The sequence below is a fragment of the Pistacia vera genome, unplaced genomic scaffold, assembly GCF_008641045.1.
Source record: "Pistacia vera cultivar Batoury unplaced genomic scaffold, PisVer_v2 Contig118, whole genome shotgun sequence".
Taxonomy (NCBI): domain Eukaryota; kingdom Viridiplantae; phylum Streptophyta; class Magnoliopsida; order Sapindales; family Anacardiaceae; genus Pistacia; species Pistacia vera.
Genome location: NW_022195226.1, coordinates 702,546 through 728,794, shown reverse-complemented (window position 1 = coordinate 728,794; position 26,249 = coordinate 702,546). Strand labels below are relative to the sequence as shown.

At 31.9% G+C, this 26,249-nt stretch overlaps 3 protein-coding genes across 6 annotated transcripts; 2 read left to right on the top strand and 1 right to left on the bottom strand.

Moving 5' to 3' along the window:
* Positions 1 to 1,299: 1,299 nt before the first annotated feature.
* Positions 1,300 to 5,997, top strand: LOC116109250 (ras-related protein Rab7). The gene is made up of 7 exons (XM_031395487.1): positions 1,300 to 1,528; positions 1,650 to 1,676; positions 2,158 to 2,257; positions 2,370 to 2,516; positions 3,266 to 3,346; positions 3,453 to 3,598; positions 5,584 to 5,997. The coding sequence occupies exons 1-7, from the start codon at positions 1,476 to 1,478 to the stop codon at positions 5,645 to 5,647; spliced, it is 618 nt and encodes a 205-aa protein (XP_031251347.1). The 5' UTR covers positions 1,300 to 1,475; the 3' UTR covers positions 5,648 to 5,997.
* A 3,446-nt stretch (positions 5,998 to 9,443) lies between these two features.
* Positions 9,444 to 24,360, bottom strand: LOC116109225. 4 transcript variants are annotated; one of them, XM_031395460.1, is made up of 9 exons: positions 24,121 to 24,345; positions 23,992 to 24,043; positions 23,753 to 23,826; positions 22,974 to 23,075; positions 22,532 to 22,669; positions 21,560 to 21,611; positions 10,356 to 10,429; positions 10,035 to 10,124; positions 9,444 to 9,699 (listed from the first exon to the last, which is right to left on the bottom strand). In XM_031395460.1, the coding sequence occupies exons 1-9, from the start codon at positions 24,237 to 24,239 to the stop codon at positions 9,666 to 9,668; spliced, it is 735 nt and encodes a 244-aa protein (XP_031251320.1). In that variant the 5' UTR covers positions 24,240 to 24,345; the 3' UTR covers positions 9,444 to 9,665. The 4 variants fall into 4 exon arrangements, with proteins under 4 accessions (XP_031251320.1, XP_031251329.1, XP_031251341.1 ...); XM_031395469.1 differs by having other exon boundaries at positions 9,444 to 9,694; XM_031395481.1 differs by lacking the exon at positions 22,532 to 22,669 and having other exon boundaries at positions 24,121 to 24,360.
* LOC116109901 (ras-related protein Rab7-like) lies at positions 11,311 to 15,165 on the top strand. Its single transcript, XM_031396140.1, has 5 exons — positions 11,311 to 11,366; positions 11,556 to 11,664; positions 12,691 to 12,771; positions 12,878 to 13,023; positions 14,991 to 15,165. The coding sequence occupies exons 1-5, from the start codon at positions 11,311 to 11,313 to the stop codon at positions 15,052 to 15,054; spliced, it is 456 nt and encodes a 151-aa protein (XP_031252000.1). The 3' UTR covers positions 15,055 to 15,165.
* Positions 24,361 to 26,249: the final 1,889 nt, after the last annotated feature.

Below are 26,249 nucleotides of genomic sequence, written 5' to 3'. Positions count from 1 at the left end.
TCATTTTACAAAATTTTTACATATTAGGATGTTTAGTTAAATTAACAAACCTATGAGGTTTTTTTGAAAATTTTTAAATTTTACCTCATAATAATTACCCTATTCAACTATCCAATATTATCTCAAAAATTTTATTCAAAATAATAAACCAAAGGCACTCCAAGTGTCACGACCTTAAACAAGTACAATAATATCGGCTAACCCCTCATAGATTGATGTGCATTTTACTCTTGTGTGGTCAATCATTGGATCCTATTTATTGTATATTTATTACCTTAATTATTTTCATACTAGTTTATCTAATTAAATATTGTATGAAAACTTGCATGGATAATATTGTACTGGGTGTTGAAAAGGTGTTTAATAATTGAATGTTAATAAATCTCATATCATAAAAAGGTAATATAAAGTATACAATCCGTATCCACCTTTTTTTCTATACTATTCATATGGTGCCCTTTTCACGCTTTTTCTTTTTCTTTTCCATCTCTTCTTATATTTTTATTCAATAAAATAATTGAATTACATCTTAAATTAGACTTTTTTTAAAAGAAAAATTAAAATTCATTGAAACGCATATATATCAAGAAAAGCTATAATAATATTGAGATACCGCATCACCTATACAATAAATTAGTTTTTTTGTTTTTTATTTTATATATATCACTCACATATTTGCTTTTCCTATAATGATTTGTAATAATTAACTATAAAAAATACATTATATTGATTTGTAACATTGTCGATATTGGCACCTTTTTGGGTAAATCTATCGGACTTTTAATTTTAAAATTGCATTTAAAAGACAGGTTGTCTTAACTTGTGTCCTAACAATAAAAATATTTATTTATTTCAATACACTTTGTATATAAAGCGACAAAAAAATATAATTTTTAATACAAATATTAAATATGTTCTTAGAGCACAAGATAAGATAATCTTTAAAGGAATGCAAATTTAATATTTAAATGAATGGGATATTGTTTTATTATTATAAAAGTATATTAAACAATTTTTTTAATTTAATTCATTTTGTACCGCAAATTTATATATAAAAAAAATTTATGGCTAAAATTATCGGAATCTAAAACTATAAAAGCCATTTTTCTTTTGCCGCCCATCCCCACAAATGCAATTTCCTCCAACTAAAATAATAACCAAAACGACAACAAATCGCCAAGTTAGCCCTCAAAACGGGCCCACATTTCCCCAGTTTCTCAAATCCTCCTCCCCGGAACCGACCCCACCAAATTAATTCACACCGGTTGGTTCTGTTGCGTTAAAATTAAAATTAAAAAAAAAAAAAAAAAGAGAAAAAAACAGGTCGAAATTGGCGCCCCTTTCTTCATTCTCTTAATCAAATTAAATTCTCTTCGCCCCATATCCGACACCGTTTCTTCTCGTTCATCGTCAATCCTTCCCAATCTCACGCGTAACTGATTCTCGTTTCTCTTCCTTCATTTTTTGGAGGCGCCATGTCGGTGCGGAGAAGAACTCTGCTCAAGGTCATCGTTCTCGGCGAAAGCGGGTGAGTCTCGGTTGTTTTCTTTTTTCTAGGGTTTGAATGTTGGAGATTGTTTCTTTAGGGGCTGAATTGAAATTTTACGTGCTGAGGTTCTTATTGTTGTGGTTGTTTTTGTTAATGTCAGGGTTGGCAAGACGTCGTTGATGAATCAGTATCCTTGGACCAATCGTTTTTTTTCTTTTTTAATTTTTCTTTTTCTATTAAGATCTCTTAAAGTTTAAGCTTGCAGAGCAGTGGTAACGTTACTGGAATGATATGTGATGAAAATACAGCAGTTTTTCACTGTGAATGTTACAAATCGTATTAGTTTCTCGGATTTTTCTTTTCTCTTTCTTTTTTTATTTGTAGATGGTAAAATTTGTGAAACATGAGTCCCTGTAACGTTACCGTACTCTACGGTATTGTAGTGAGAACTTTAGTTGCTCAATTTATACTGTTTATATGGGGGGGTTGGTGAATTGGAAATTGGAAATAGAATTATTTATTTTGTTTTAGGAAGGGTTGCATTGTGTACTGTTGTTAAATTAACGGTTTATTGGAACGTTGATGGGTTAATTTTGTTGGAGTGATTTTGGATTTTGGTTATGAGTAATTTGGGTGGTATTGTGTTCGGTCTTAACTGCTTTGTTTAGATATGTTCATAAGAAGTTTAGTCAGCAGTATAAAGCTACAATTGGTGCTGATTTCGTTACTAAAGAACTCCAAATTGATGACCGGCTTGTCACTCTACAAGTATGTTTTTCTTTTTTTGGTTCAATGGAATTTATGCGTTTTGTGTAGTTTTATTTGAATTTATCTGTTAAGGGGATATGTAATGTTGAATGGCTTTGCCTTATATTCATAGATATGGGACACAGCAGGGCAAGAGAGATTTCAGAGTCTTGGGGTTGCTTTCTATAGAGGGGCAGATTGCTGCGTTCTAGTTTATGATGTTAATGTTATGAAGTCGTTTGATACTCTTGATAATTGGCATGAGGAGTTTCTTAAGCAGGTCTGTGATGTTAATTTTTGTTTAGTTGAATTTTATGCTTTAAAATATGCTTTTCGGGTGTATGTGATGTACATTATTATCTTACTATTTTTAATAATGTAGTGTTAAATTTAAAAACAATAATATTCTAACTTTCCTTGTATTACATGCTTGACCCTTGATAATTTTGACTCTTAGAGGACTTTTTGGGTCTAAAGGCTTGAGCGCAGCTGTTGATTGCCTTTCCTCCATTTAAGCCTTCTTAGCCTGACGAAAGCAGGGTTTGATTCCCATTAGTTTGGGTTAAAACTTCTGAGAGATTTTGAAATACTGAAAATATTTTTCATAGTAATTGCTATTTATGTTATTTCTTCATACCTCAATTTGAAACCCTGTCAGCCATTCACCAGTATTAACGCTAAAATCACTTTTTTCTTTTTTTCTTTTTTTGGAATTCGTCTTGCTGTATGGTGTGACAAGAAATTTTACATAATTATTTAAGAGGTTGAACAAATGAAGGATAATCTCATCTTTACTGGTTTCTTTTGATAACTCCATCTCTTTGAATAAACATTAGAATCTATTTAATGTTAGTCTGGATATATATCAGTTCTTCATGAACTTTTAATGGCTATTTTGTAGTTGTCTTTATTATTATTATTATTATTATTTTTTAATTTGATGATTTGCAAATTTTGCACTTACATTTTCATTCTCTTAGAAGATGACTGTTTGAATGTTAACATAGTTCCCTTTTTAATTCTATATAGGCAAGCCCAGCTGACCCCAGGATATTTCCATTTATATTACTTGGGAACAAGATTGATATTGATGGTGGGAATAGTCGAGTGGTAAGAATGCAAAATTTCAGTGCTGGCTAAAATTCCTTAGTTTGTTCATTCCTTTTTTAACAAACTGTTTGTTCATTCCTTTTTTAACAAACTGGTGTCTCTGCAGGTGTCTGAGAAGAAAGCAAAGGACTGGTGTGCCTCTAAAGGAAACATACCTTACTTTGAGACATCTGCAAAAGAGGATATCAATGTTGATGCTGCATTCTTGAGTATTGCTAAAGCTGCTCTAGCCAATGAGCATGAGCAGGACATGTAAGTTCCTATTTTAGATGTCACTTTCTTGTGTGAATAGCATGCACATAATTTATTAAAAAACTTGGGTTACTCTTGCCCTTAAGGTTTATAAGATAGCATTATCTTGCTTTACTTTTGTATTCACGATCTTTTGATATACTTTTATGAGCCATTAAATGGACTAGATATTAGGTGGTAGAGATATGAAATCTTCATGGACAGGTCATTTATATTTTAAACATCCATAAATAGCGGATTTACATTAATAACAAACAAAAAATGATGCCGATAAACCTTAGCACTAAGTTCAGAAGGTGCAGAGCATGGGATCATAGGCCACTTCACAACAAAATTTCATGGGTAGGAATGATAGTTACATATATATTTCATTTAGATTTTTCCTATTGTCCTTTTTACCAGTTTAAGTACTTTGTGTGAGTGTTTGTTAACTAAGAGGGTGTTTTTTGTGAGTGCATAAACATGAATATTTTACACTTAATTTCACTCATGGTTGATTTCCAGCTGTTGAGCAAGAAAGCATGTAGCTTTATAATCGCATTTGCATGTTTCCATACGTATTTTTATATTCTCTATAATGTCTGCCCTGTATACTAATTTTTTCAGCAATTGCAAGTCAGGTGATAATTGGTTGGTAAAATTAACCAAATAGGAATAGATTGGATTTGTTTGCCTGCCATCAGCTCATTTATCAGCTGAAGTCCAAAAGCTGTATGAGTGCTGGAGATAGGTTGACTTTTTTCACCTAAAGCTTGCCTTGGCCAAACTTCCCTTAATTTTCGTTAGTTTTCTATTTTTTTTCGTTGGTATTGATTATTTCTGAACAAAGTAGCATTTGTTGGTTGCCATAACTACTTTCGGATATTAAAATGTTTTTTACTTCTATAGTTACGTGCTTTTCCTGACAGTCTTCATTTTGAAGTTCTTAAATTAATGATGTGGGTGTGACTTTTCATGTTTGCAATGCATATTGTAGTATACGGTTCAATTCTGATTACATGTTTTAGTGGTTATTAGCTCCTAATATGTTTGACTAACTTCTTAGAATAGCTAATGTGTACTTGGGAGTTGGGATTGTGCTCTTTTTTATTTGCAAAATGCAGGCTGTGTTTGTGTTACTATTTTATCCTATCTTATTCCTATTTTACCCAAAATACATCTTTGTTTCAATATTTTCAAAATTCAATCCTATTTTATTTAACTCAAAATATTTAGATTTTTTAATCCCTTAGGTTTGTTAATTTAACTAAACACCTCTAACAATAAAAGTTTATAAATTGACAAAAACACCTTCAAGTCAGTTCGGGTCATCACCGTCGAAAAGTGGTAAGAATCTGTCGTAATGGCGCACTATCGGCTGGATCTTGCTGGTAGTGTGCCGATCTAGTTTTTTCCGACTAGATATGGCCGTTGACGACCAGATGTGGTCAAAGATCTGGCCTTTTCTGGCCAGATCCATGGTGGATTTAGTTAGAGAAGACCAAATTGACGCAAGACCAACCAGATCTAACCGGTTGTGCACCATTCTGGCGTCTTCCAGCCATCCTCTGACAGTGGTGGCCAATTGCTGGTATTATATGGGTGGGTGGGGGTGTTTTTGTTAATTTTCAATATTTAATTGTAAGGGGTGTTTAGCTAAATTAACAAATATAGGGTGTGTTTTTGTTAATTTTTAAATTTTATTTTCGTAATAATAACTCAACTCAACTTTTTCAAAAATACTCTACCAAGCACAGCTCTTCCTTTGTCTATTTCCTCTTTGAAATAACTCCATTAGGGTTTTCATCAATAAATATATTGATCCACCATAGCCTTAGTCTTCCCTTGTCTATTTCCTCTAAATACTTATTATTCTTATAGACGAGTATTATAAAACTTAATCCTTTCTATATATTTCTTTCGCTTTTTATTTATAGCATGACCATTACAGAAATGGATACATGTGTGAGACATTAAATCCTCATGTGTTTTTCACTCAAATGCAGATATTTCCAAGGCATTCCTGAGGCAGTTTCAGAGAGTGAGCAAAGAGGTGGTTGTGCTTGCTGAAGTGGAGCCAACCTGTTGGGCTGAATAATTACCGATATTTTGGTTTGGTAATTCTTCATTTTTGTTTTTATTCTTGGCAGTCCTTGTGATTCATGGCCATTTTTGTATACTAAGCTTTGCAGTTCGAGGCATGCTCAACTGTTATATTGATATTGGAAAAGACTTGTTATTTGAGAAGATTTTACGTTGTAGTTGATTGTTAATTTTGGTTTGGAGTTGGAATCAAATTTTTTGGGCATGAATGTGATGCTCATTTGAGTTGTAGTCTGCTGGCTGCCACTGAAAATTGGGTGGAGTCATTTATTGTATTATGTTTCAGAATTGAACTTGGCAATTTATTAACAAATGTATCAGTGAAATCATATCTTTAATTTTAACGATTTCACTTCCCTTTGTTCAAGAATCAAAACTAAAGGTGGAAAAATAACCCGTTCGGTCCGACTCATGGCGGGTTAAGCAAAATGGTAGGTTGGGCCTAACTCAGCCCGTCTCTTGGCTAGAAGGGTTGGTTCAGTTTGGCCCACCAACCCTAGCCCAATGGGTTTTGGTGTGAGCCGGGTTGGGTTAGCCCAAAATTTTTTTTCTTCTATGTAATTTATTTTTAGTTAACTTTTCAAATATCAATAATTCAATTAAATTAAATTTTTTTGTTAACATTTCAAATATTAATTCAATTTTAATACAATTAAATTGTAATATAAGAAAATTTAAATTTATTCATTTATTAAAACATAAAATAAGAAATAAGAAATTTCAACAATTATTGTTTCGTTAAAAACTTTATCAAGAAAAACCTAATTGGGACAAAAATTTGGTAAGGAAAAAAGTGTGTAATAATTGACAATTAATTTACAAATTACAAAACAACTAATTTGAGAGTTGACTGAGACATTTCTCATATATATCATCTATATTACAAAATTAAAATTATTCTATTAAACTATCGTCGACAATCTCGTATTGATCTTGATGGTGCGACCGTTCTCAATCTCGAAGACATGTGAGGACTTCAATCATTTTTTGTGAAAGTTTAGTCCTCCTTTCATTTAAAATTCTTCCACTTGCACTAAATGTTTGTTCGGATGAGACGATTGAGATAGGAACCGAGAAAACATCCAAGGCAAGTCTTGATAATACTGAAAAAATACATTTTCTGATTTTCTAATATTCTAAGACATCAAAGTTGGCTCTTTGTTATAGATCTACTAGTAGCACATTGGTGGTTTCCAAATATTGGTGAAGCTCATTACTCTATAGCTGCATGGAGGACATTACATTTGTTGTTGATGCTTCTGAAGAGGAAGCTGTGCTTCGGGTTCAGGTCCTCTTCGGCCTATTAAGTGCACTCCAGGAGTCGAAGTCTTCATTTGTTTCTTTTGATTCCTCGGGTTTTTTGCCCCTTCGCTGGTTCCCATACATGTTTTCATATTACAAATATACCTCTGCAAGACACTCTCTTATCTCTCCTAGTTGATTAGCATATGCTTCGTCTCGTAAATTTTCACTTAACATGTCTAAACCATTTTCTAAATGCGCTAATTTAATTCTAGGATCAAATATGGTAGGTAAACAATAAAGAAAAGGAATGGGTTTTTAATATTTTTTTAAAATTTTAATTTCATTGTCTCTATTGGTCCCGCTAAAATTTCATTGTTTCTGTTTTTTTTTTTAAAATAAATTTGAATTACCAATGGAGTAGTAGAATAATACACACCAAAAAGTTATAAAGTGGATTGATAAAAACAAATTTAAGAAAATAATGAAATTTTAAGCTATATGTCAATCATTGTCTACCAAATAATGAGGATCTCTATTATTTGCTACAAAATAACTAATTAAATTTGCATAAGGTAAACATGAATCAAACATTAAATAAGTATTCTTACATCTAACAGATATGTTTAATGCATAAGTTCTAGAAGACATATTTGATTTTATACAAGCATCTTGAAATTTAGTATTTCTTTTATTACTACTAGTAATCCAAGCTAAATAATCTCTAATTCTATCAATATTATTTCTAATTTTTTTCATATCATTTTTCACAATTAAATTAATAATGTGACACGTACAGCATTGGTGAAAAAACTTCAAATTGTCATAAAAATGAAAATTTATTTAAAAAAAAAATCTATAGCTATATTATTAGCACTTGCATTATCTAAAGTTAAACTTATCACTTTGTGAACAACATCATAATCTTCTAAAACTTCAACAATTTATTTATAAATTTGTTGACCATTATAATTCACATCCATTAATCTAAATCCCAATAAAGATTTATTTAATTTACATTCGTTATCAAAATAATGACTAGTTACACAAATATAATCTTATTTAGCTCTACCACTCCAAATATCGCAGTTAGAGCCACACTAACTTGACAACTATGTATTTTATTTTTTAATTCTAATTTCATTTTCCTAAACAATTTTATTAAATCATTTCTAGTTGTAGTTTTGGAATAACTTTTAAATCCTGAAAAAAATGATTTTTTAACAAATATTTCAAAATATTTATCTTCGGCCATATTAATAGGTTGATCAGTTGCAACAATATATAAAGCTAATTGTTCTCTATATACATCAAAATTATAACGCCAAGTAGTATCCATATTAGTTATTTGAATTTAATTAGTTTCTTTATTTTCATGTTGAATTATATGTTTATTAGCATGCATTTTTAAAGCACTAATACCATTATCTGCATCAACTTTATAAATATTTCCACTATACTTGCATCTTGCTTTCTTCACTTGAACTTCATTTTCTGTTTTATAAAACTTATCGAAATGCACCCAAACGTCTGATGTGTGCATGTCGTTGGTTTCGACTACAGTTGATGAACCCGTTTCTGCTTGAGATGGAGTTGGACGAGGACGACTTCTAAAACCACCGAGAGCTGTAGTAGCATGAGAAGGAAGGGGGAGAATATTATGAGGTGTATCGGATTCCGAGAATAGGAAAGCATGACTATTTGAATCTACTAAATTTACGTTAGTAAATTCAGTGGGACTGGGATAATTTCTTTCATCATCGAAATTGATGGGATGGAAATATCTATTCATTCTAGTTAAAAAAATATATATATACATAGAAGAAATAAAGATGTGAAGAAGGAGAATTGAAATTTGCAAATATAAATTGAAAATTGCAAAAACTAATAAAAATTAAAATGAAAGCAAATTGACAACAAAGAGAATAATTTAGAGATTTCAATAGAGAAAATGAGAGAATTTGGTATGTGAGGAAATATGAGAGTTTAGGCCCTATTTATAGTAAAAAATAGGAAAAGAAAATGACTAAAAAAAACCCCTCCAACTACTATAAAACGGTTATATTTCAAGGGTAAAATGGGTATTTGTAAAAAATAAAAAAATAAAATAAAATAAAATAAAATAAAATTATGTCAAGTTGGAGAAGTTTTTTTAAAAATATATATATATATAACCCGTTAGGTCGCCAGGTTAGCCTATGAAGGCTCAACCCGTTCGACGGGGTATACGCAGACTGTGTTGAACTCGGATTGATGCGGACCAGATTAGGATTGATCTATCTAACTCAGCCCATTTGTTCCACCTCTAATCAAAACTTTTAGCCTTTTGATGGACAAAAATTTTCGTTTCACCAATAGGATACACTTTAATTTATGACCTTTACCTTTGTTTACAAGTTAATTAGAAATTAAAACGAAGGTTTTACATCTGAGACATTGCCATTTGATTTCACCCAAGGAAAGGCAAAAGTTGTTTCAAATAATCCTGTTAAAAATTTTAGAACAAATATGTTAATTATAAGAAAATTTCTATCTATATTTGCTGAAACAATCTTCATAAATCCGATCCCTGATACAATTTGATACAGCAAGTGCCAAAGGCACACAGAGATCCATACATATACAAGAAATCGCTCAATATAGCAGGCGAAAATGGAATGCTCTCTGTAATTTGTACGGTTAATTAATCGTACATAATCTGGCAGCCTTTGAGCTCATCAACTTTAAACTTTTACAGCATCTCTCAGCAGCAGGTTCTATCACACCAGTTTTCTGCCCTACCATGGTCAATTATTAAGCTTTTAGACATAGGACAGTACTAATTCAAATCTGCAATAAACTTTGTCAAAGTTGAGGTGAAAAAACAATCATTTGGCATTGCAAAAGAGTACTTTGATGATCACAGTACAGTAATCATAAACAAGTAACAGTTCTTGATATTTCTGCCTGTGCTAGTAAGAGTACCGTAAGTCTTTGTATTTGAAACTTGCCTCTTTCATCATTCTATTATTTTTTCCATTAATGGGTAAATATTCCATTCAGATTTATGATAATTCAAAACACTCACAGTTGGTGTTATGAAGTAAATTGAAATACATTTTTCTAAACTTGCCTATTACTAGTGTTCAACAAAATGAGGCAGAGCGGATCTTCAGAACGCAGGCAACACAGCTGCTGGACAATGTAAACACATGTACTGATGCTGAAACGTAATGAAAAATAGTTATCAGCAGTTCCAAAATAATTGATGCGCTATCAACAAATTTTAACCCTTCAAAACACAAAGATAAATACATCATACAAAATATTGCATTATCTGATGCATATCAGTTAATAAAGGCTACTTAAATGGATTCATAACATTGCACATGTTTACAAAATGCAGTTTTTTAGAGGAAATAAATATAAATATAATCATGTAAAATGATATTACCTGCCGAAACATATCAATAGGATCACCCAAAGGAATGCATTAAACCAACTTGATTCCTTGTAGGCAACCCAAACCTGAAATAGCACATAAAAACATAATGCATTAGTTATCCAAACAAAGGCATTAGATTATTATTAACAAGTTCACAGTTACTGTTATTCAAACCCAATATGGCCATTTTTGATACTAAGCTTGCAGTTCGAGGCATGCTCAACTGTTATATTGAATTGGAAAAGAATGTTTTTGAGAAGATTTTCGTTGTAGTTGATTGTTAATTTGGTTTGGAGTTGGAATCAAATTTTTTGGGCATGAAGTGATGCTCATTTGAGTTGTAGTCTGCTGGCTGCCACTGAAAATTGGGTGGAGTCATTTATGTATTATGTTCAGAATTGAACTTGGCAAATTAACAAAAGTATCAGTGAAATCATATCTTTATTTAACGATTTCACTTCCCTTTGTTAAGAATCAAAACTAAAGTGGAAAAATAACCTTCGGCCGACCATGGCGGGTTAAGCAAAATGGAGGTTGGCCAATAGCCCTGCTCTGGCTAAGGGGTTCAGTTGGCCCACCAACCTAGCCCAATGGGTTTTGGTGTGAGCCGGGTTGGTTGCCCAATTTTTTGTTATGTAATTATTTTAGTTAACTTTTCAAATATCAATAATTCAATTAATTAATTTTTTTGTTAACATTTCAAATATTAATCATTTTAATACAATTAAATTGTAATATAAGAAAATTAATTTATTCATTTATTAAAAATAAAATAAGAAATAAGAATTCAACAATATTGTTCGTTAAAAACTTTACAAGAAAAACCTAATTGACAAAAATTGGTAAGGAAAAAAGATGTGTAATAATTGACAATAATTTACAATACAAAACAACTAATTTGGAGTTGAATGAGACATTCTCATATATATCATTTACATTACAAAATTAAAATTATTCTATAAATATGTCGACAATCTTATTGATCTTGATGGTGCGACCGTTCTCCAATCTCGAAGACATGTGAGAACTTAACATTTTTTGTGAAAGTTAGTCCTCCTTTCATTTAAAATTCTTCCACTTGCACTAAATGTTGTTCGTGAGAGAGATTGAGATAGAACCGAGAAAACATCCAAGGCAAGTCTGATAATACTGAAAAATACATTTTTGATTTTCAATATTCTAAGACACAAAGTTGGTTCTTTGTTATAGATCTCGTAGCACATTGGGGTTTCCAAATATTGGTGAAGCTCATTACTCTATAGCTGCAGAGGACATTACATTTGTTGATGCTTCTGAAGAAGGAGGTGCTTCGGGTTCGGTCCTCTTCGGCCTATTAAGTGCACTCCAGGAGTCGAAGTCTTCATTTGTTTCTTTTGATTCCTCGGGTTTTGCCCCTTGCTGGTTCCCATACATGTTTCATATTACAAAATACCTCTGCAAGACACTCTATCTCTCCAGTTGACTGCATATGCTTCGTCTCTAAATTTTCACTTAACAGCTAAACCATTTTCTAAATCGCTAATTTAATTCAAGATCAAATTGGTAGGTAAACAATAAAGAAAGGAATGGGTTTTTAAATTTTTTTAAAATTTAATTTCATTGTCTCTATTGGTCCCGCTAAATTCATTGTTTCTGTTTTTTTTTTTAAAATAAATTTGAATTACCAATGGAGTAGTAGAATAATAACACCAAAAGTTAAAGTGGATTGATAAAACAAAATTTAAGAAAAATGAAATTTTAGCTTATGTCAATCATGTCTACCAAATAATGAGGATCTACTATTTCTACAAAAAAACTAATAAATTTGCAAAGAAACATGATCAACATTAATAAGTATTCTACATCAACGATATGTTAATGCAAAGTTCTAGAAGACATATTTGATTTATACAAGCATCTTGAAATTATATTTCTTTTATTACTACTAGTAATCCAAGCTAAAATCTCTAATTCTATCAATATTATTTCTATTTTTTCATACATTTTTCACAATTAAATTAATAATGTGACACGTACATTGGTAAAAAAACTTCAAATGTCATAAAAATGAAATTTATTTAAAAAAATCTATAGCTATCTTATCACTCTACTAAAGTTAAACTTATCACTTTGTGAACAACATCATAATCTTCTAAAACTTCAATAATTTATTTATAATTTGACCATTATATTCACATCCATTAATAAATCCCAAAAAGATTATTTAATTTACATTCGTTATCAAAATAATGACTAGTTACACAAATATAATTTATTTAGCTCTACCACTCCAAATATCGCAGTTAGAGCCACACTACCTGAAAAGTTTGAATGTTAACATAGTTCCCTTTTTAATTCTATATAGGCAAGCCCAGCTGACCCCAGGATATTTCCATTTATATTACTTGGGAACAAGATTGATATTGATGGTGGGAATAGTCGAGTGGTAAGAATGCAAAATTTCAGTGCTGGCTAAAATTCCTTAGTTTGTTCATTCCTTTTTTAACAAACTGTTTGTTCATTCCTTTTTTAACAAACTGGTGTCTCTGCAGGTGTCTGAGAAGAAAGCAAAGGACTGGTGTGCCTCTAAAGGAAACATACCTTACTTTGAGACATCTGCAAAAGAGGATATCAATGTTGATGCTGCATTCTTGAGTATTGCTAAAGCTGCTCTAGCCAATGAGCATGAGCAGGACATGTAAGTTCCTATTTTAGATGTCACTTTCTTGTGTGAATAGCATGCACATAATTTATTAAAAAACTTGGGTTACTCTTGCCCTTAAGGTTTATAAGATAGCATTATCTTGCTTTACTTTTGTATTCACGATCTTTTGATATACTTTTATGAGCCATTAAATGGACTAGATATTAGGTGGTAGAGATATGAAATCTTCATGGACAGGTCATTTATATTTTAAACATCCATAAATAGCGGATTTACATTAATAACAAACAAAAAATGATGCCGATAAACCTTAGCACTAAGTTCAGAAGGTGCAGAGCATGGGATCATAGGCCACTTCACAACAAAATTTCATGGGTAGGAATGATAGTTACATATATATTTCATTTAGATTTTTCCTATTGTCCTTTTTACCAGTTTAAGTACTTTGTGTGAGTGTTTGTTAACTAAGAGGGTGTTTTTTGTGAGTGCATAAACATGAATATTTTACACTTAATTTCACTCATGGTTGATTTCCAGCTGTTGAGCAAGAAAGCATGTAGCTTTATAATCGCATTTGCATGTTTCCATACGTATTTTTATATTCTCTATAATGTCTGCCCTGTATACTAATTTTTTCAGCAATTGCAAGTCAGGTGATAATTGGTTGGTAAAATTAACCAAATAGGAATAGATTGGATTTGTTTGCCTGCCATCAGCTCATTTATCAGCTGAAGTCCAAAAGCTGTATGAGTGCTGGAGATAGGTTGACTTTTTTCACCTAAAGCTTGCCTTGGCCAACCTTCCCTTAATTTTCGTTAGTTTTCTATTTTTTTTCGTTGGTATTGATTATTTCTGAACAAAGTAGCATTTGTTGGTTGCCATAACTACTTTCGGATATTCAAATGTTTTTTACTTCTATAGTTACGTGCTTTTCCTGACAGTCTTCATTTTGAAGTTCTTAAATTTATGTTGTGGGTATGACTTTTCATGTTTGCAATGCATACTGTAGTATACGGTTCAATTCTGATTACATGTTTTAGTGGTTATTAGCTCCTAATATGTTGGACTGACTTCTTAGAATAGCCGTTGTGTACTTGGGAGTTGGGATTGTGCTATTTTTTATTTGCAAAATGCTAAGGCTGCGCTTGTTTTACTATTTTATCCTATGCTGTTTCTATTTTACTCAAAATACATATTTGTTTCAATATTCTCAAAATCCAATCTTATTTTATTCAACTCAAAATATTTAGATTTTTTAACCCTTTAGGTTTGTTAATTTAACTAAACTCCCCCAACAATCAAAGTTTATAAATTGACAAAAACACCCCCAAGTCAGATTTGGGCCATCATCGTCGGAAAGTGGCAAGAATCTATCGTAATGGCGCACTATTGGTTGGATCTTGTTGATAGTGTGCTGATCTAGCTGGAGAAGGCCAAATCCATGGTGGATCTAGCTGGAGAAGGCCAAATCCATGGTGGATCTAGCTGGAGAAGGCCAAAGCGGCGCAAGACCAACCAGATCCAACTGGTCGTGCACCATTCCGGCGTCTTCCGGCCATCCTCCAGTAGTGGTTACCAGTTGCTAGCATTTAACGGGTGAATGAGAGTGTTTTTGTTAATTTTTAATATTTTATTGTAGGGGGTGTTTAGTGAAATTAACAAATATAGGGGGTGTTTTGTTAATTTTTAAATTTTATTCTCGTAATAATAACCTAACTCAACTTTTTCAAAAATACTACTCAAAATATTCTACCAAACACAGCAAGTTTCCTCTTCGAAATAACTCCATAAGGGTTTTCATCAATAAATATATTGATCCACCATAGCCTTAGTCTTCCTTTGTCTATTTCCTCTAAATACTTATTATTCTTATAGACGAATATTATAAAACTTAATCCTTTGTATATATTTCTTTCGCTTTTTACTTATAGCATGACCATTACAGGAACGGATACATGTATGAGACGTTAAATCCTCATGTGTTTTTCACTCAAATGCAGATATTTCCAAGGCATTCCTGAGGCAGTTTCAGAGAGTGAGCAAAGAGGTGGTTGTGCTTGCTGAAGTGGAGCCAACCTGTTGGGCTGAATAATTACCGATATTTTGGTTTGGTAATTCTTCATTTTTGTTTTTATTCTTGGCAGTCCTTGTGATTCATGGCCATTTTTGTATACTAAGCTTCGCAGTTCGAGGCATGCTCAACTGTTATATTGATATTGGAAAAGACTTCTTGTTTGAGAAGATTTTTCGTTGTAGTTGATTGTTAATCTGGTTTTGGAGTTGGAATCAAATTTATTGGGCATGAATGTGATGCTCATTTGAGTTGTAGTCTGCTGGCTGCCACTGAAAATTGGGTGGAGTCATTTATTGTATTATGTTTCAGAATTGAACTTGGCAAATTTAATAACAAATGTATCAGTGAAATCATATCTTTAATTTAACGATTGCACTTCACTTTGTTTAAGAATCAAAACTAAAGGTGGAAAAATAACCTATCCGGCCCGACTTGTGGTAGGTTAAGCAAAATGACCTAGCCTGCCTCTTGGCCAAAAGGGTTGGCCCAGCTTGGCCTGCCAACCCTAACCCGACGGGCTTGGTACGAGCTGAGCCAAGCTAGCTTGGAATTTTTTTTGTTTTTTTGTTTTTTTTGTTTTATGTAATTTTATTTAACTAACTTTTCAAATATCAATAATTCAATTAAATTAATTTTTTTTTTTTTGTTAACATTTCAAATATTAATTCTATTCTAATACAATTAAATTGTAATATAAGAAAAATTAGATTTATTCATTTATTGAAAAATAAAATAAGAAATAAGAAATTACAACAATTATTGTTTCGTTAAAAACTTTACCAAGAAAAACTCAATTAAGACAAAAACTTGGTAAAGAAAAAAGAGTGTAATAATTGACAATTAATTTACAAAACAATTAATTTGGGAGTTGACTAGACCTTCCTCATATGTATCATTTACATTACAAAATTGAAATGATTCTATAAAAGTATTATCGACAACCTCATATTGATCTTGATGGCACAACCGTTCCCAATCTCGAAGACATGTGAGAACTTTAATCATTTTTTGTGAAAGTTTAGTCCTCATTTCGTTTAAAATTCTTCCATTTGCACTAAATGTTTGTTCGAATGAGATTGTTGAGACATGAACTGAGAAAACATCCAAGGCAAGTCTTGATAATACTGGAAAAATACATTTTTTTATTTTCCAATATTCTAAGACATCAAATTGGTTCTTTGTTGTGGATCTGCTGGTAGTACATCGGGGGTTCCCAAATATTGGTGAAACTCATTACTCTGTAGCTGCATAGAGGACAGTACATTCATTGTTGATGCTTCTGAAAAGGAGGATGTGCTTCGGGTTCGGGTCTTCTTCAGCCTATTAAGTGCACTCCAGAAGTTGAAGTCTTCATTTGTTTCTTCTGATACTACTTCCTTGAGTGTTTCGCCTCTTTGCTTGTTCTCATACATGTTTTCATATTGCAAAAATACCTCTGCAAGACACTCTCTTATCTCTCCTAGTTGACTGGCATATGCTTCATCTCATAAATTTTCACTTAACATGTCTAAACCATTTTCTAAACTCGCTAATTTAATTCAATGATCAACTATGGCAGGTAAACAATAAAGAAAATGAATGGGTTTCCAATGTTTTTTAAATTTTAATTTCATTGCCTCTATTGGTCCCGCTAAAATTTCATTGTTTCTGTTTTTTTTAAATAAATCTGAAATTTTTATAATTGTATGTATTACCAATGGACTGGTAGGATAATATATACCAGAAAGTTGTAAGGTGGATTGATAAAAAAATTTAAGAAAAGAGTGAAATTTTTTAGCTGTATGTCAATCATTGTCTACCAAATAATGAGAACCCTATTATTTACAACAAAATAACTAATTAAATTTGCAAAAGTTTCATCTAACGGACATGTCTAATGCAAAAGTTCTAGAAGACATATTTGATTTTATACAAGCATCTTGAAATTCAACATTTATTCTATTACTACTAGTAATTCAAGCTAAAGAATCTCTAATTCTATCAATATTATTTCTAATTTTTTTCAGACCACTTTTCACAATTAAATTAATAATGTGACATGCACGACATTAGTAAAAAAACTTCAAATTGTCATAAAAATGAAATTTTATTTTAAAAAAATCTATAGCTCTACTATCTAAAGTTAAACTTATCACTTTGTGAACAACATCATAATCTTCTAAAACTTCAATAATTTTATTATAAATTTGTTAACCACTATTATCCACATCTATTAATCTAAATCCCAATAAAGATTTATTTAATTTACATTCGTTATTAAAATAATGACTAGTCACACAAATATAATATTGTTTAGCTCTACCTCTTCAAATCTCGGCGGTTGGAGTCACACTAACATGACAACTATGTATTTTATTTTTTAATTCTAATTTCATTTTCCCAAACAATTTTATTAAATCATTTCTAGTTGAAATTTTAGAATAACTTTTAAATCCTGGAAAAAATGAATTTTTAACAAAATTTTCAAAATATTTATCTTCAACCATATTAATAGGTTGATCAGTTGCAGCAGTATATAAAACTAATTGTTCCCTATATACATCAGAATTATAACGCTAAGTAGTACCCACATTAGTTATTTGAGTTTGATTGGTTTCTCTATTTCCATGTTGAGTAATATATTTATTAGCATGTCTTTTTAAAGTACTAATGTCATTACCTGCATTAGCTTTATAAATATTTTCACAATACTTGTATCTTGCTCTTGAACTCCATTTTTTTGTCTTGTAAAACTTATCGAAATGCACCCAAACGTCTGATGTGTGCATGTCATCGGTTTCAACTGCAATTGATGAACCCGCTTATGCTAGAGATGGAGTTGGACGAGGACAATGATTACGAGGACGACTTCTAGAACCACCGAGAGCTGTAGTAGCATGGGAAGGAGGAGGGAATATTATGAGGTGTATCGGCTTCTGAGAATGGGAAAGCGGGATTATTTGAATATACTACATTTACGTTAGTAAATTCAGGGGGACTGGGATAATTTCCTTCATCATCGAAATTGATGGGATGAAAATATCTATCCATTCTAGTTTTTTAAAAAAAAAAAAAAATGGATATAGAAGAAATAAAGAATTAAAGAAGGAGAATTGGAATTTGGAAATACGAATTGAAAAATTAAAATGAGGGCAAATTGACAATAAAGAGAATGAGAGATTTCAATAGAGAAAATGAGAGAATGAGAGAATTTGTGATGTGAAGAAATATGAGAATTTATGCCCTATTTATAGAGAAAAAAAAATGACCAAAAAAACCTCTCCAACTGTTATAAAACTGCTATATTTCAAGGGTAAAATGGATATTTGCAAAAAAAAATAATTAATTAAATTTTTTTGTCCAACTCAACAGGTTGGACGAATTTTAAAAAAAAAAAAAAATATATATATATATATATAACCTGTCAGGTCGTTAGGTTGACCTATGAAGGCCCAGCCCACCCAACAGGATATATGTTGGCCGGGTTGAACCCGAATTGATGTGGATCAGATTAGGGTTGACCCGCCTAACCCTGCCCATTTGTTCTAGCTCTAATCAAAACTTTAGCCCTTCGATGGACAATAACTTTCGTGATACACTTTAATTTATGGCCTTTACCTTTGTTTACAAGTTAATTAGAAATTAAAAGGAAGATTTTACATCTGAGACATTGCCAGAATGACTGTCATTTATATGTATCTTAAAGCATTTGATTTCACCCAAGGAAAGGCAAAAGTTGTTTCAACAAAATTGTCCACAAAGATGACAAAACATAATTAAGTTTTAATTATTTCAACAACGAAATTAACATCACCATTATTTAAGGAATCCTCTACCGACCTCCATAATTGATCACTACAGCTTTTGACAATTTGTATTCAAAACACATTGGTAAAGAGGCTCTCTTGAGTTTATATTGTTAGTTCCTTCACCATATTCCAATACCTTCACTCTTGTGTCCTTTATTCTGAAAGAAATATTGGCTGCTACGATCTCTGCAGCGTTATCATAATGAGTCGATGGATGATTTGGAATTTTGCTTTATAGATCCCGCTCATGTTCCTCCATTAAGAGATTAATAATACATTTAATCAACCACTCCGGACTCCTGGGTGGTCAGGTGGAACGATAAAGATTTTTGGATATACTACTCAAAAGTCAAAAAGTTTCCCGTATACCTACAACCTCCAAGAATGACATTTTGGTCATGAGGTTTAGATCATGTAGAAGTTGAAAAGTGACACTTAGGTCATCCTCAGTTATTAACTATTTGAATTTAAATGAAAAAGTCTAAAATACCCCTAGAATTGTTTTTATACCTATGATATTAGAAATTAACATAACTTAGAAAAAAAAAAGTGTTAATATATAATCCTGTTAAAAATTTTAGAACAAAAATGTTAATTATAAGAAAATAAAAATTAACAAACTAGGGTTGTTTTAGACATCCACATCTACAAAACCTAAGTGTTGCGTTCAGATTCTACTGAACTTTATTTACATAAGCCGAACCTCAGGGAGCAAAATGCATTTAATTTATGAGAAATGATGTACATATAGTTTCATTATCAAATTAATTATTCACAAAAATAATTGATGGTCAATACAAGAAAATTACAATTATTGAACTATATATATATATATATATATATATATATATATTAATGTTTACATCTGTAATGCAATTAAAAAAAAATGTGATAAATGGACAAAAGATGGAGAAAGATGATTATTAAACATATGGATGAGTAATGTATTAACTTTGAGATTAGAATAGGACAATAATTTTATTGCCATACTATAATGTCCTTCATTATTCAGCTATTCTTTTATTTTTATTTAAGTGCTGCTGCTTCACAATATGATCTCTTCTCAACGATCAATTGCAGGCTATTATAACTACGCAATGTGCCCAACATAACCAAAATGAATTTCTATATTTGCTGAAACAATCTTCATAAATCCGATCCCTGATACAATTTGATACAGCAAGTGCCAAAGGCACACAGAGATCCATTCATATACATGAAATCGCTCAATATAGCAGGCGAAAATGGAATGCTCTCTGTAATTTGTACGGTTAATTAATCGTACATAATCTGGCAGCCTTTGAGCTCATCAACTTTAAACTTTTACAGCATCTCTCAGCAGCAGGTTCTATCACACCAATTTTCTGCCCTACCATGGTCAATTATTAAGCTTTTAGACATAGGACAGTACTAATTCAAATCTGCAATAAACTTTGTCAAAGTTGAGGTGAAAAAACAATCATTTGGCATTGCTAAAGAGTACTTGATGATCACAGTAATCATAAACAAGTAACAGTTCTTGAGATTTCTGCCTGTGCTAGTAAGAGTACCGTAAGTCTTTGTATTTGAAACTTGCCTCTTGCCTCTTTCATCATTCTATTATTTTTTCCATTAATGGGTAAATATTCGATTCAGATTTATGATAATTCAAAACACTCACAGTTGGTGTTATGAAGTAAATTGAAATACATTTTTCTAAACTTGCCTATTACTAGTGTTCAACAAAATGAGGCAGAGCGGATCTTCAGAACGCAGGCACCACAGCTGCTGGACGATGTAAACACATGTACTGATGCTGAAACGTAATGAAAAATAGTCATCAGCAGCAGTTCCAAAATAATTGATGCGCTATCAACAAATTTTCACCCTTAAACTGGTGAGATGAGAACACAAAGATAAATACATCATACAAAATATTGCATTATCTGATGCATATCAGTTAATAAAGGCTACTTAAATGGATTCATAACATTGCACATGTTTACAAAATGCAGTTTTTTAGAGGAAATAAATATAAATATAATCATGTAAAATGATATTACCTGCCGAAACATATCAATAGGATCACCCAAAGGAATGCATTAAACCAACTTGATTCTTTGTAGGCAACCCAAACCTGAAATAGCACATAAAAACATAATGCATTAATTATCTAAACAAAGGCATTAGATGATTATTAACAAGTTCACAGTTACTGTTATTCAAACCCAAAATTTCACTTCTTCTAGAAAGAACATCAAGAGAATAATGAAAAAACATACTGACTGTTACTCTCAATAATTATACTAACTGTTTCAAGTAATTGACCATGGCTTCAGTCAACACAAGAGCAAAGGCCATTAGCAAGCTTTTCTGCAGATCTTGCTATTCTGGACTCTCATATGCAAGGCTGAAAAGACATCTAAGATGCACTCTGCATCATTTGTTGCAAATAGATTTACAGTATTTTTGTTTCTATGAAGTCCAAACTAATTACTAAAATGCAGAAATAATCATTTATTTCTTCTCATGCATACTTTATACAAAATAAAATTTCACTGCGTAAATTATAAAGGATAGCTCTTTCTGCCGCATATGCCACACACAAGTTATCAACCAATTAACAGTTCTTCATGAGTATTGATTAGTCACTCTGATTCCCATATAAGAAGCTAACCCAGATTTAACTTTTGAGCAGAACTGCAAATATTAACTACTTTAAACATACCGACAAAGCCACAACATTGATATAGAAGTCAATTAGTGTTGCTGACATCCACCTGCAGACAGTTTAACAAACTCATTAGATTGACATGGCAAGCAAATAACCCACAAAGTGAAACCAGAAGAAATTTGAACAGAAGGACAAAGACAATCATGTGCTAGCATAAAGTAAAGAAAACCATTACAAGGTTCCAACACATGCATCAGAAGCACCTGTCTGATTATCGAGACATTTAAGAGGTCAGATTCTAGTCAAAATTGACTAAATATAGATGGCATGCTTTGATAATCACAAGTCTAATTGAGCACGTCATTCAGGGATCCACTCTTATTATCAGGCAGCCAAATTATGCAAAATATCGAACATTAAGATGAACAACCTATAGCTTCAAGCACATTGAATTTCCACCCCTCGGGGTTTGCCAACATTCAGTAAGAAAAATCATTTCTATCCATCCATGAAAACATCTTACAGCTATGAATTCTTAAGACATAAATGGTGGTATATCAGCAAAACAAAAGCCATAGCTCCGACACACTAAAGTTCAGTTAGATCAATCTTTATTATAAAACACTAGAACTCTCAGATTTACAGTCCCTATCATATGAACCACGCATAACATTTCCATATCTAAATTAGTTTTAGCATTTCCTGAATATTATTTTTGTTGTTCTAAATCTGACAAAGTTGCAGAACATTCATATAACAGCTCATAACACAAGGGGACTGCCAGGAAAAAAAAAAAAGGGAAAATGATAATAACTAAGAGCCAATCTAGAAAAATTAAAAGAATTTACAATATAAGTACAACAAACAAATAGTTAAGGCTAACTGTCCTTAGCTTTAAGATCAATATTACTGTAAATCCCCACCAAAGAAATTTCTAGTATACTTTGTACATTCTTCAATAATATAATTTACAGGGTGGGCAAGCTATTGGAAACAAAGACAAATTATTTAAACGAAAAAACTTACGGGGTTAAGAGCTCTTTGCGAAAAGGAGAACCATCAGTCAAGATAGTGTAAACCAGAGTTCCCAACATCAATAAACCCAAAACACCAAAAAGGATTCTGGCAGCCACAACAGGGGAGTTCTTCCTTTTATGTTCCATACTATTGTTAGACAAATAAATTTCTTATAAGTGCAACTCAATTAGAGAAGGAAAGACAATAATAAAGGCCAACAAGAAGGCATAATGCTCAATGTAGATACAATCCCGTAGCTTTACCAATCAATCTATAATTAACACATTATTATAAGGAATTGACTCTATAAAAGTAGTGAAAAGCTTCAGGAGTTAACAACTCAATAGAAACTTTGAAGAAACACTTGTATTGATTGTTTTATATCCATCGATTTCATTATTTACCAGTGCACAACTATGCATACAATATACCTGAAGATATTTGGACATACTTGATTGGATTCCGCAACAGAACATGGTACATGGCATCTTGTAAAGATTCTTGAGGTGACAACTTGAGAAATTGGATGAAAATGTAAACACAGGTGGTAATGCTGGAAAAGAAAAGAAAAAAAGGTTGAGGGTAAATAAGGGGACCTGATAAAAAAGTCAATTAGCATTGCATCAAAACATGTATCGATATTCATAATGACATAAGTAATTACCAAAAGCTAATCAAAAACTTCAATATTCATCATAAACAATAATCAACAAAATAACTTCATATGTTCAACATTGGAAAGAAGCAAGAGATGAGTTGCATATAAAGCATCATGTTAGAATGTCCGCTTCTATACATCACATGGTGATATATGGAATGTTTTCTAGGACTAAATTACTTGCAACTAATACATGATAATTGCATCTCATTCAATCAATAACAAGTATGACTACTATTCCATGAATCTGACTAAATCACCAAAGCTGAATACGATTTCTTGGCGAAAAATTGTAGTCAGAGAAAAACAGAGACACCAACAGAAGAACTGCAGAGCACGACACAAATCGACTTCTGGTTACTAATGAAACAACAGCATTAATATTATAATCCGTATAAATGGAAACATCATTAATCTCAAAAGCTTAAGCAATTAGAAATAGCCCAACAAAAATAGTAAGATAAAAACACAAGCCACAAGTGCAAATCCAGATTAAAGTAATACTTATGTATCAAACTCCAACACAAATCAATTAAGTTTGGATTCCGTATTTAGGAACATAAATTACCTACCTGCCAAGGCATACAAGGAGAATTATCCATATAATTGCACTAATCCAGTTTGATTCCTTGTAGGAAACCCAAGCCTGATACAATATACAAGTCCATAATTAAGTACAAAAACTAAAATTTTACTTATGAAGAAAAAGAAAAAAAAAATAACATCTTTCTTTCAGCCAAAAAAAATAAAAAAAAAATAAATTAAACTGAAAATCAACAAAAGATTTACTTAAAGCAGTAACAATTCATACCGCCAAAGGAACAACGTTGATGTAGAAATCAACCAGAGTGGCAGCCATCCACCTGAAACAAAAGAACCCATTTACACATACATTGTCTAAAGAAAACAGAAGAGAAGGAGAAGAGAAAGAGTTACAAACGGAGTTAGAAGGTCTTTGCGGAAGGGGAGGCCATCGGTGGAGATGGTGTAGCCGAGAGTGACGATCATGAGGCAGCAGAGCATGAAGAAGAGCGTTTTGAGGACACTTGCGAGAGACATAATGATCGCCGATTCAAAGAGAACACAGAGAGACCACAAAGTCTTTGAGTTTTGTGAAGGGGGATTGAGATGAACGGGTTTTCAAAATGTGGGCAGGGTGCGTCCACGATGCTCAACCAGAAAAGGAGGGAAAATTAACTGACGTCATTTCCGACTTTTTAACTACTGATTTTTCGTATTAACATTCGATTAAACAAATAATTCAGATTAAATGATAACATTTTAATATATTTATTTAAATTTTTTTTTTTTTTTTTTTTTTTAAGATCAATTCTGTGTTAGGAATGTGCTAAGAATCAAATTTCAGTTAAATCTTCTGCATTAGAAATTCAAAGAAAGATAGTTTTTTATTCGTTCCTGACTTGGGTAAATATCATTTAGGTCCACGAAGAAGCAGATCCAAGATATTTGGGTTTTTGTGACATTTACTCAACTACAGGGGGTAAAGTAATATTGATCCAAAGAGACAACATGTCGATATAACAATTAACAGATATGTTCTTTTTCATGATGATAGACATATCGTTAACATACTTATTAAAGACGTGATTTGTCGTTCTATTTATAACTGACATGTTGCTAAAATATTTATTTAATAGTTGACATGTCGTTTGCTTAGTGGCGGATTTACTTAATGACGAGTGGGGATCACGGCCCCCACTCAAACTTTAAAAAACTTCATATTGTATAAATATTTATATTTAGTTGCATTTTACCCATTATAAGACTTTGACATTTTGCCCTCATAAATTTTTTTTATTTATTTTTTGCCCCCATCAAGTGAAATTTCTGAATCCGTCACTACGTTTGCTAATCGATATGTCGTATTGTCAATATAACCCTCTTTCTTTTTAAGAATATAAAACCCCCCAAATGTGCCAATATTAAAGGACTTATTTAATAGTTATCACAAATAATATTTTTAAATTCGTTTCTTGAACGGCATGTCGTCCATCTCGGAAACCACCTGTCATCTATGACACGAACCATGTCGTACTTTAATGGTTAATAATTTTTAACCCCTGTCGATGTGTAAATATCCTATAAAACCTAATATCGCTAATCTGCGACTCTGCGTGGACTAGAATGGTATTTTCCCTGAACATTTTAACTATATTGATATTCTCTCTGTTCAAATTGTTTTCGTTCCTTTTTTTCTTCCTGAAAAATCATTTATTTTTAGAATTACGCCATAAATATACTCTTCAATTACATAACAAATTGGGTTCATTCGATGAACAGAAGAAGGAAGAGGAAGATTGCCTCAGCCATTTGTTTGTTGGCTAGGTTGAATTTAACTGAACGATGATATATTTAACTGCGATTGATCTTACGAAATTCTCAGTCATTTTTTATGAATCTAGTTTTTTATAAGATTCGAACTAAGGCATGCAATTTCTTTCACTAAAACTGTAAAATTTCCATTTTCTTTCCAGCACTGCTACTCTTTAACAATTTTTTGTGTCATAAAACAGACACTGCTTTTGAACCTTTTTGTTTTCTCTTCATTATCAATGGTATATTTGATTATTAGTAGAATTATTATGGAAATTAATCGTTAATTCCAAAACCATTGTCTGTGTAAAAGGGAAGTTGGTAAGGAAATGAAGGTGACAATGGGGGAGTGTAATCGCCGATATACTGGAGAATTGCGCGGTGACATTTGTTTTGTCATATCCAGTGAAAGCTAACTTGTCACTGTAAAATTGTCTAGCAGCCATGTAATAGTGAGAAGGAGTCTGGTTTGTTGAGAGCAAAACATCAATTGTTTGGCCATGGTGAAGGGTTTTAACCAGGCTCCATCCATTCCAACTTCCCAATCATAAAGGAAGTGATAAATTACCTTTGGAGAATGCACAGAAGTATCCTGGTTGCCCATTGACAACATAAGAATCTGATATGGGTAAGTCAACCCCGGTTACCAGATCTTCTTCAACAAGTAAAGTATGTTCACATCATAGGTATACCAGATTTGAGGAGTATTCTTAAGACTTTGCTTTGCGTGTGTGT

Coding starts and splice junctions, on each gene's coding strand:
- LOC116109250 (XM_031395487.1), top strand. CDS start 1,476: ATGTCGGTGCGGAGAAGAACTCTGCTCAAGGTCATCGTTCTCGGCGAA. Junction 1,677..2,157: donor AAGACGTCGTTGATGAATCA/GTATCCTTGGAC, acceptor TGCTTTGTTTAG/ATATGTTCATAAGAAGTTTA. Junction 2,517..3,265: donor ATGAGGAGTTTCTTAAGCAG/GTCTGTGATGTT, acceptor AATTCTATATAG/GCAAGCCCAGCTGACCCCAG.
- LOC116109901 (XM_031396140.1), top strand. CDS start 11,311: ATGTCGACAATCTTATTGATCTTGATGGTGCGACCGTTCTCCAATCTC. Junction 12,772..12,877: donor ATGGTGGGAATAGTCGAGTG/GTAAGAATGCAA, acceptor GTGTCTCTGCAG/GTGTCTGAGAAGAAAGCAAA. Junction 13,024..14,990: donor AATGAGCATGAGCAGGACAT/GTAAGTTCCTAT, acceptor ACTCAAATGCAG/ATATTTCCAAGGCATTCCTG.
- LOC116109225 (XM_031395460.1), bottom strand. CDS start 24,239: ATGTCTCTCGCAAGTGTCCTCAAAACGCTCTTCTTCATGCTCTGCTGC. Junction 21,612..22,531: donor CGCAAAGAGCTCTTAACCCC/GTAAGTTTTTTC, acceptor AACTGTCTGCAG/GTGGATGTCAGCAACACTAA. Junction 10,125..10,355: donor CTATTGATATGTTTCGGCAG/GTAATATCATTT, acceptor ATTACGTTTCAG/CATCAGTACATGTGTTTACA.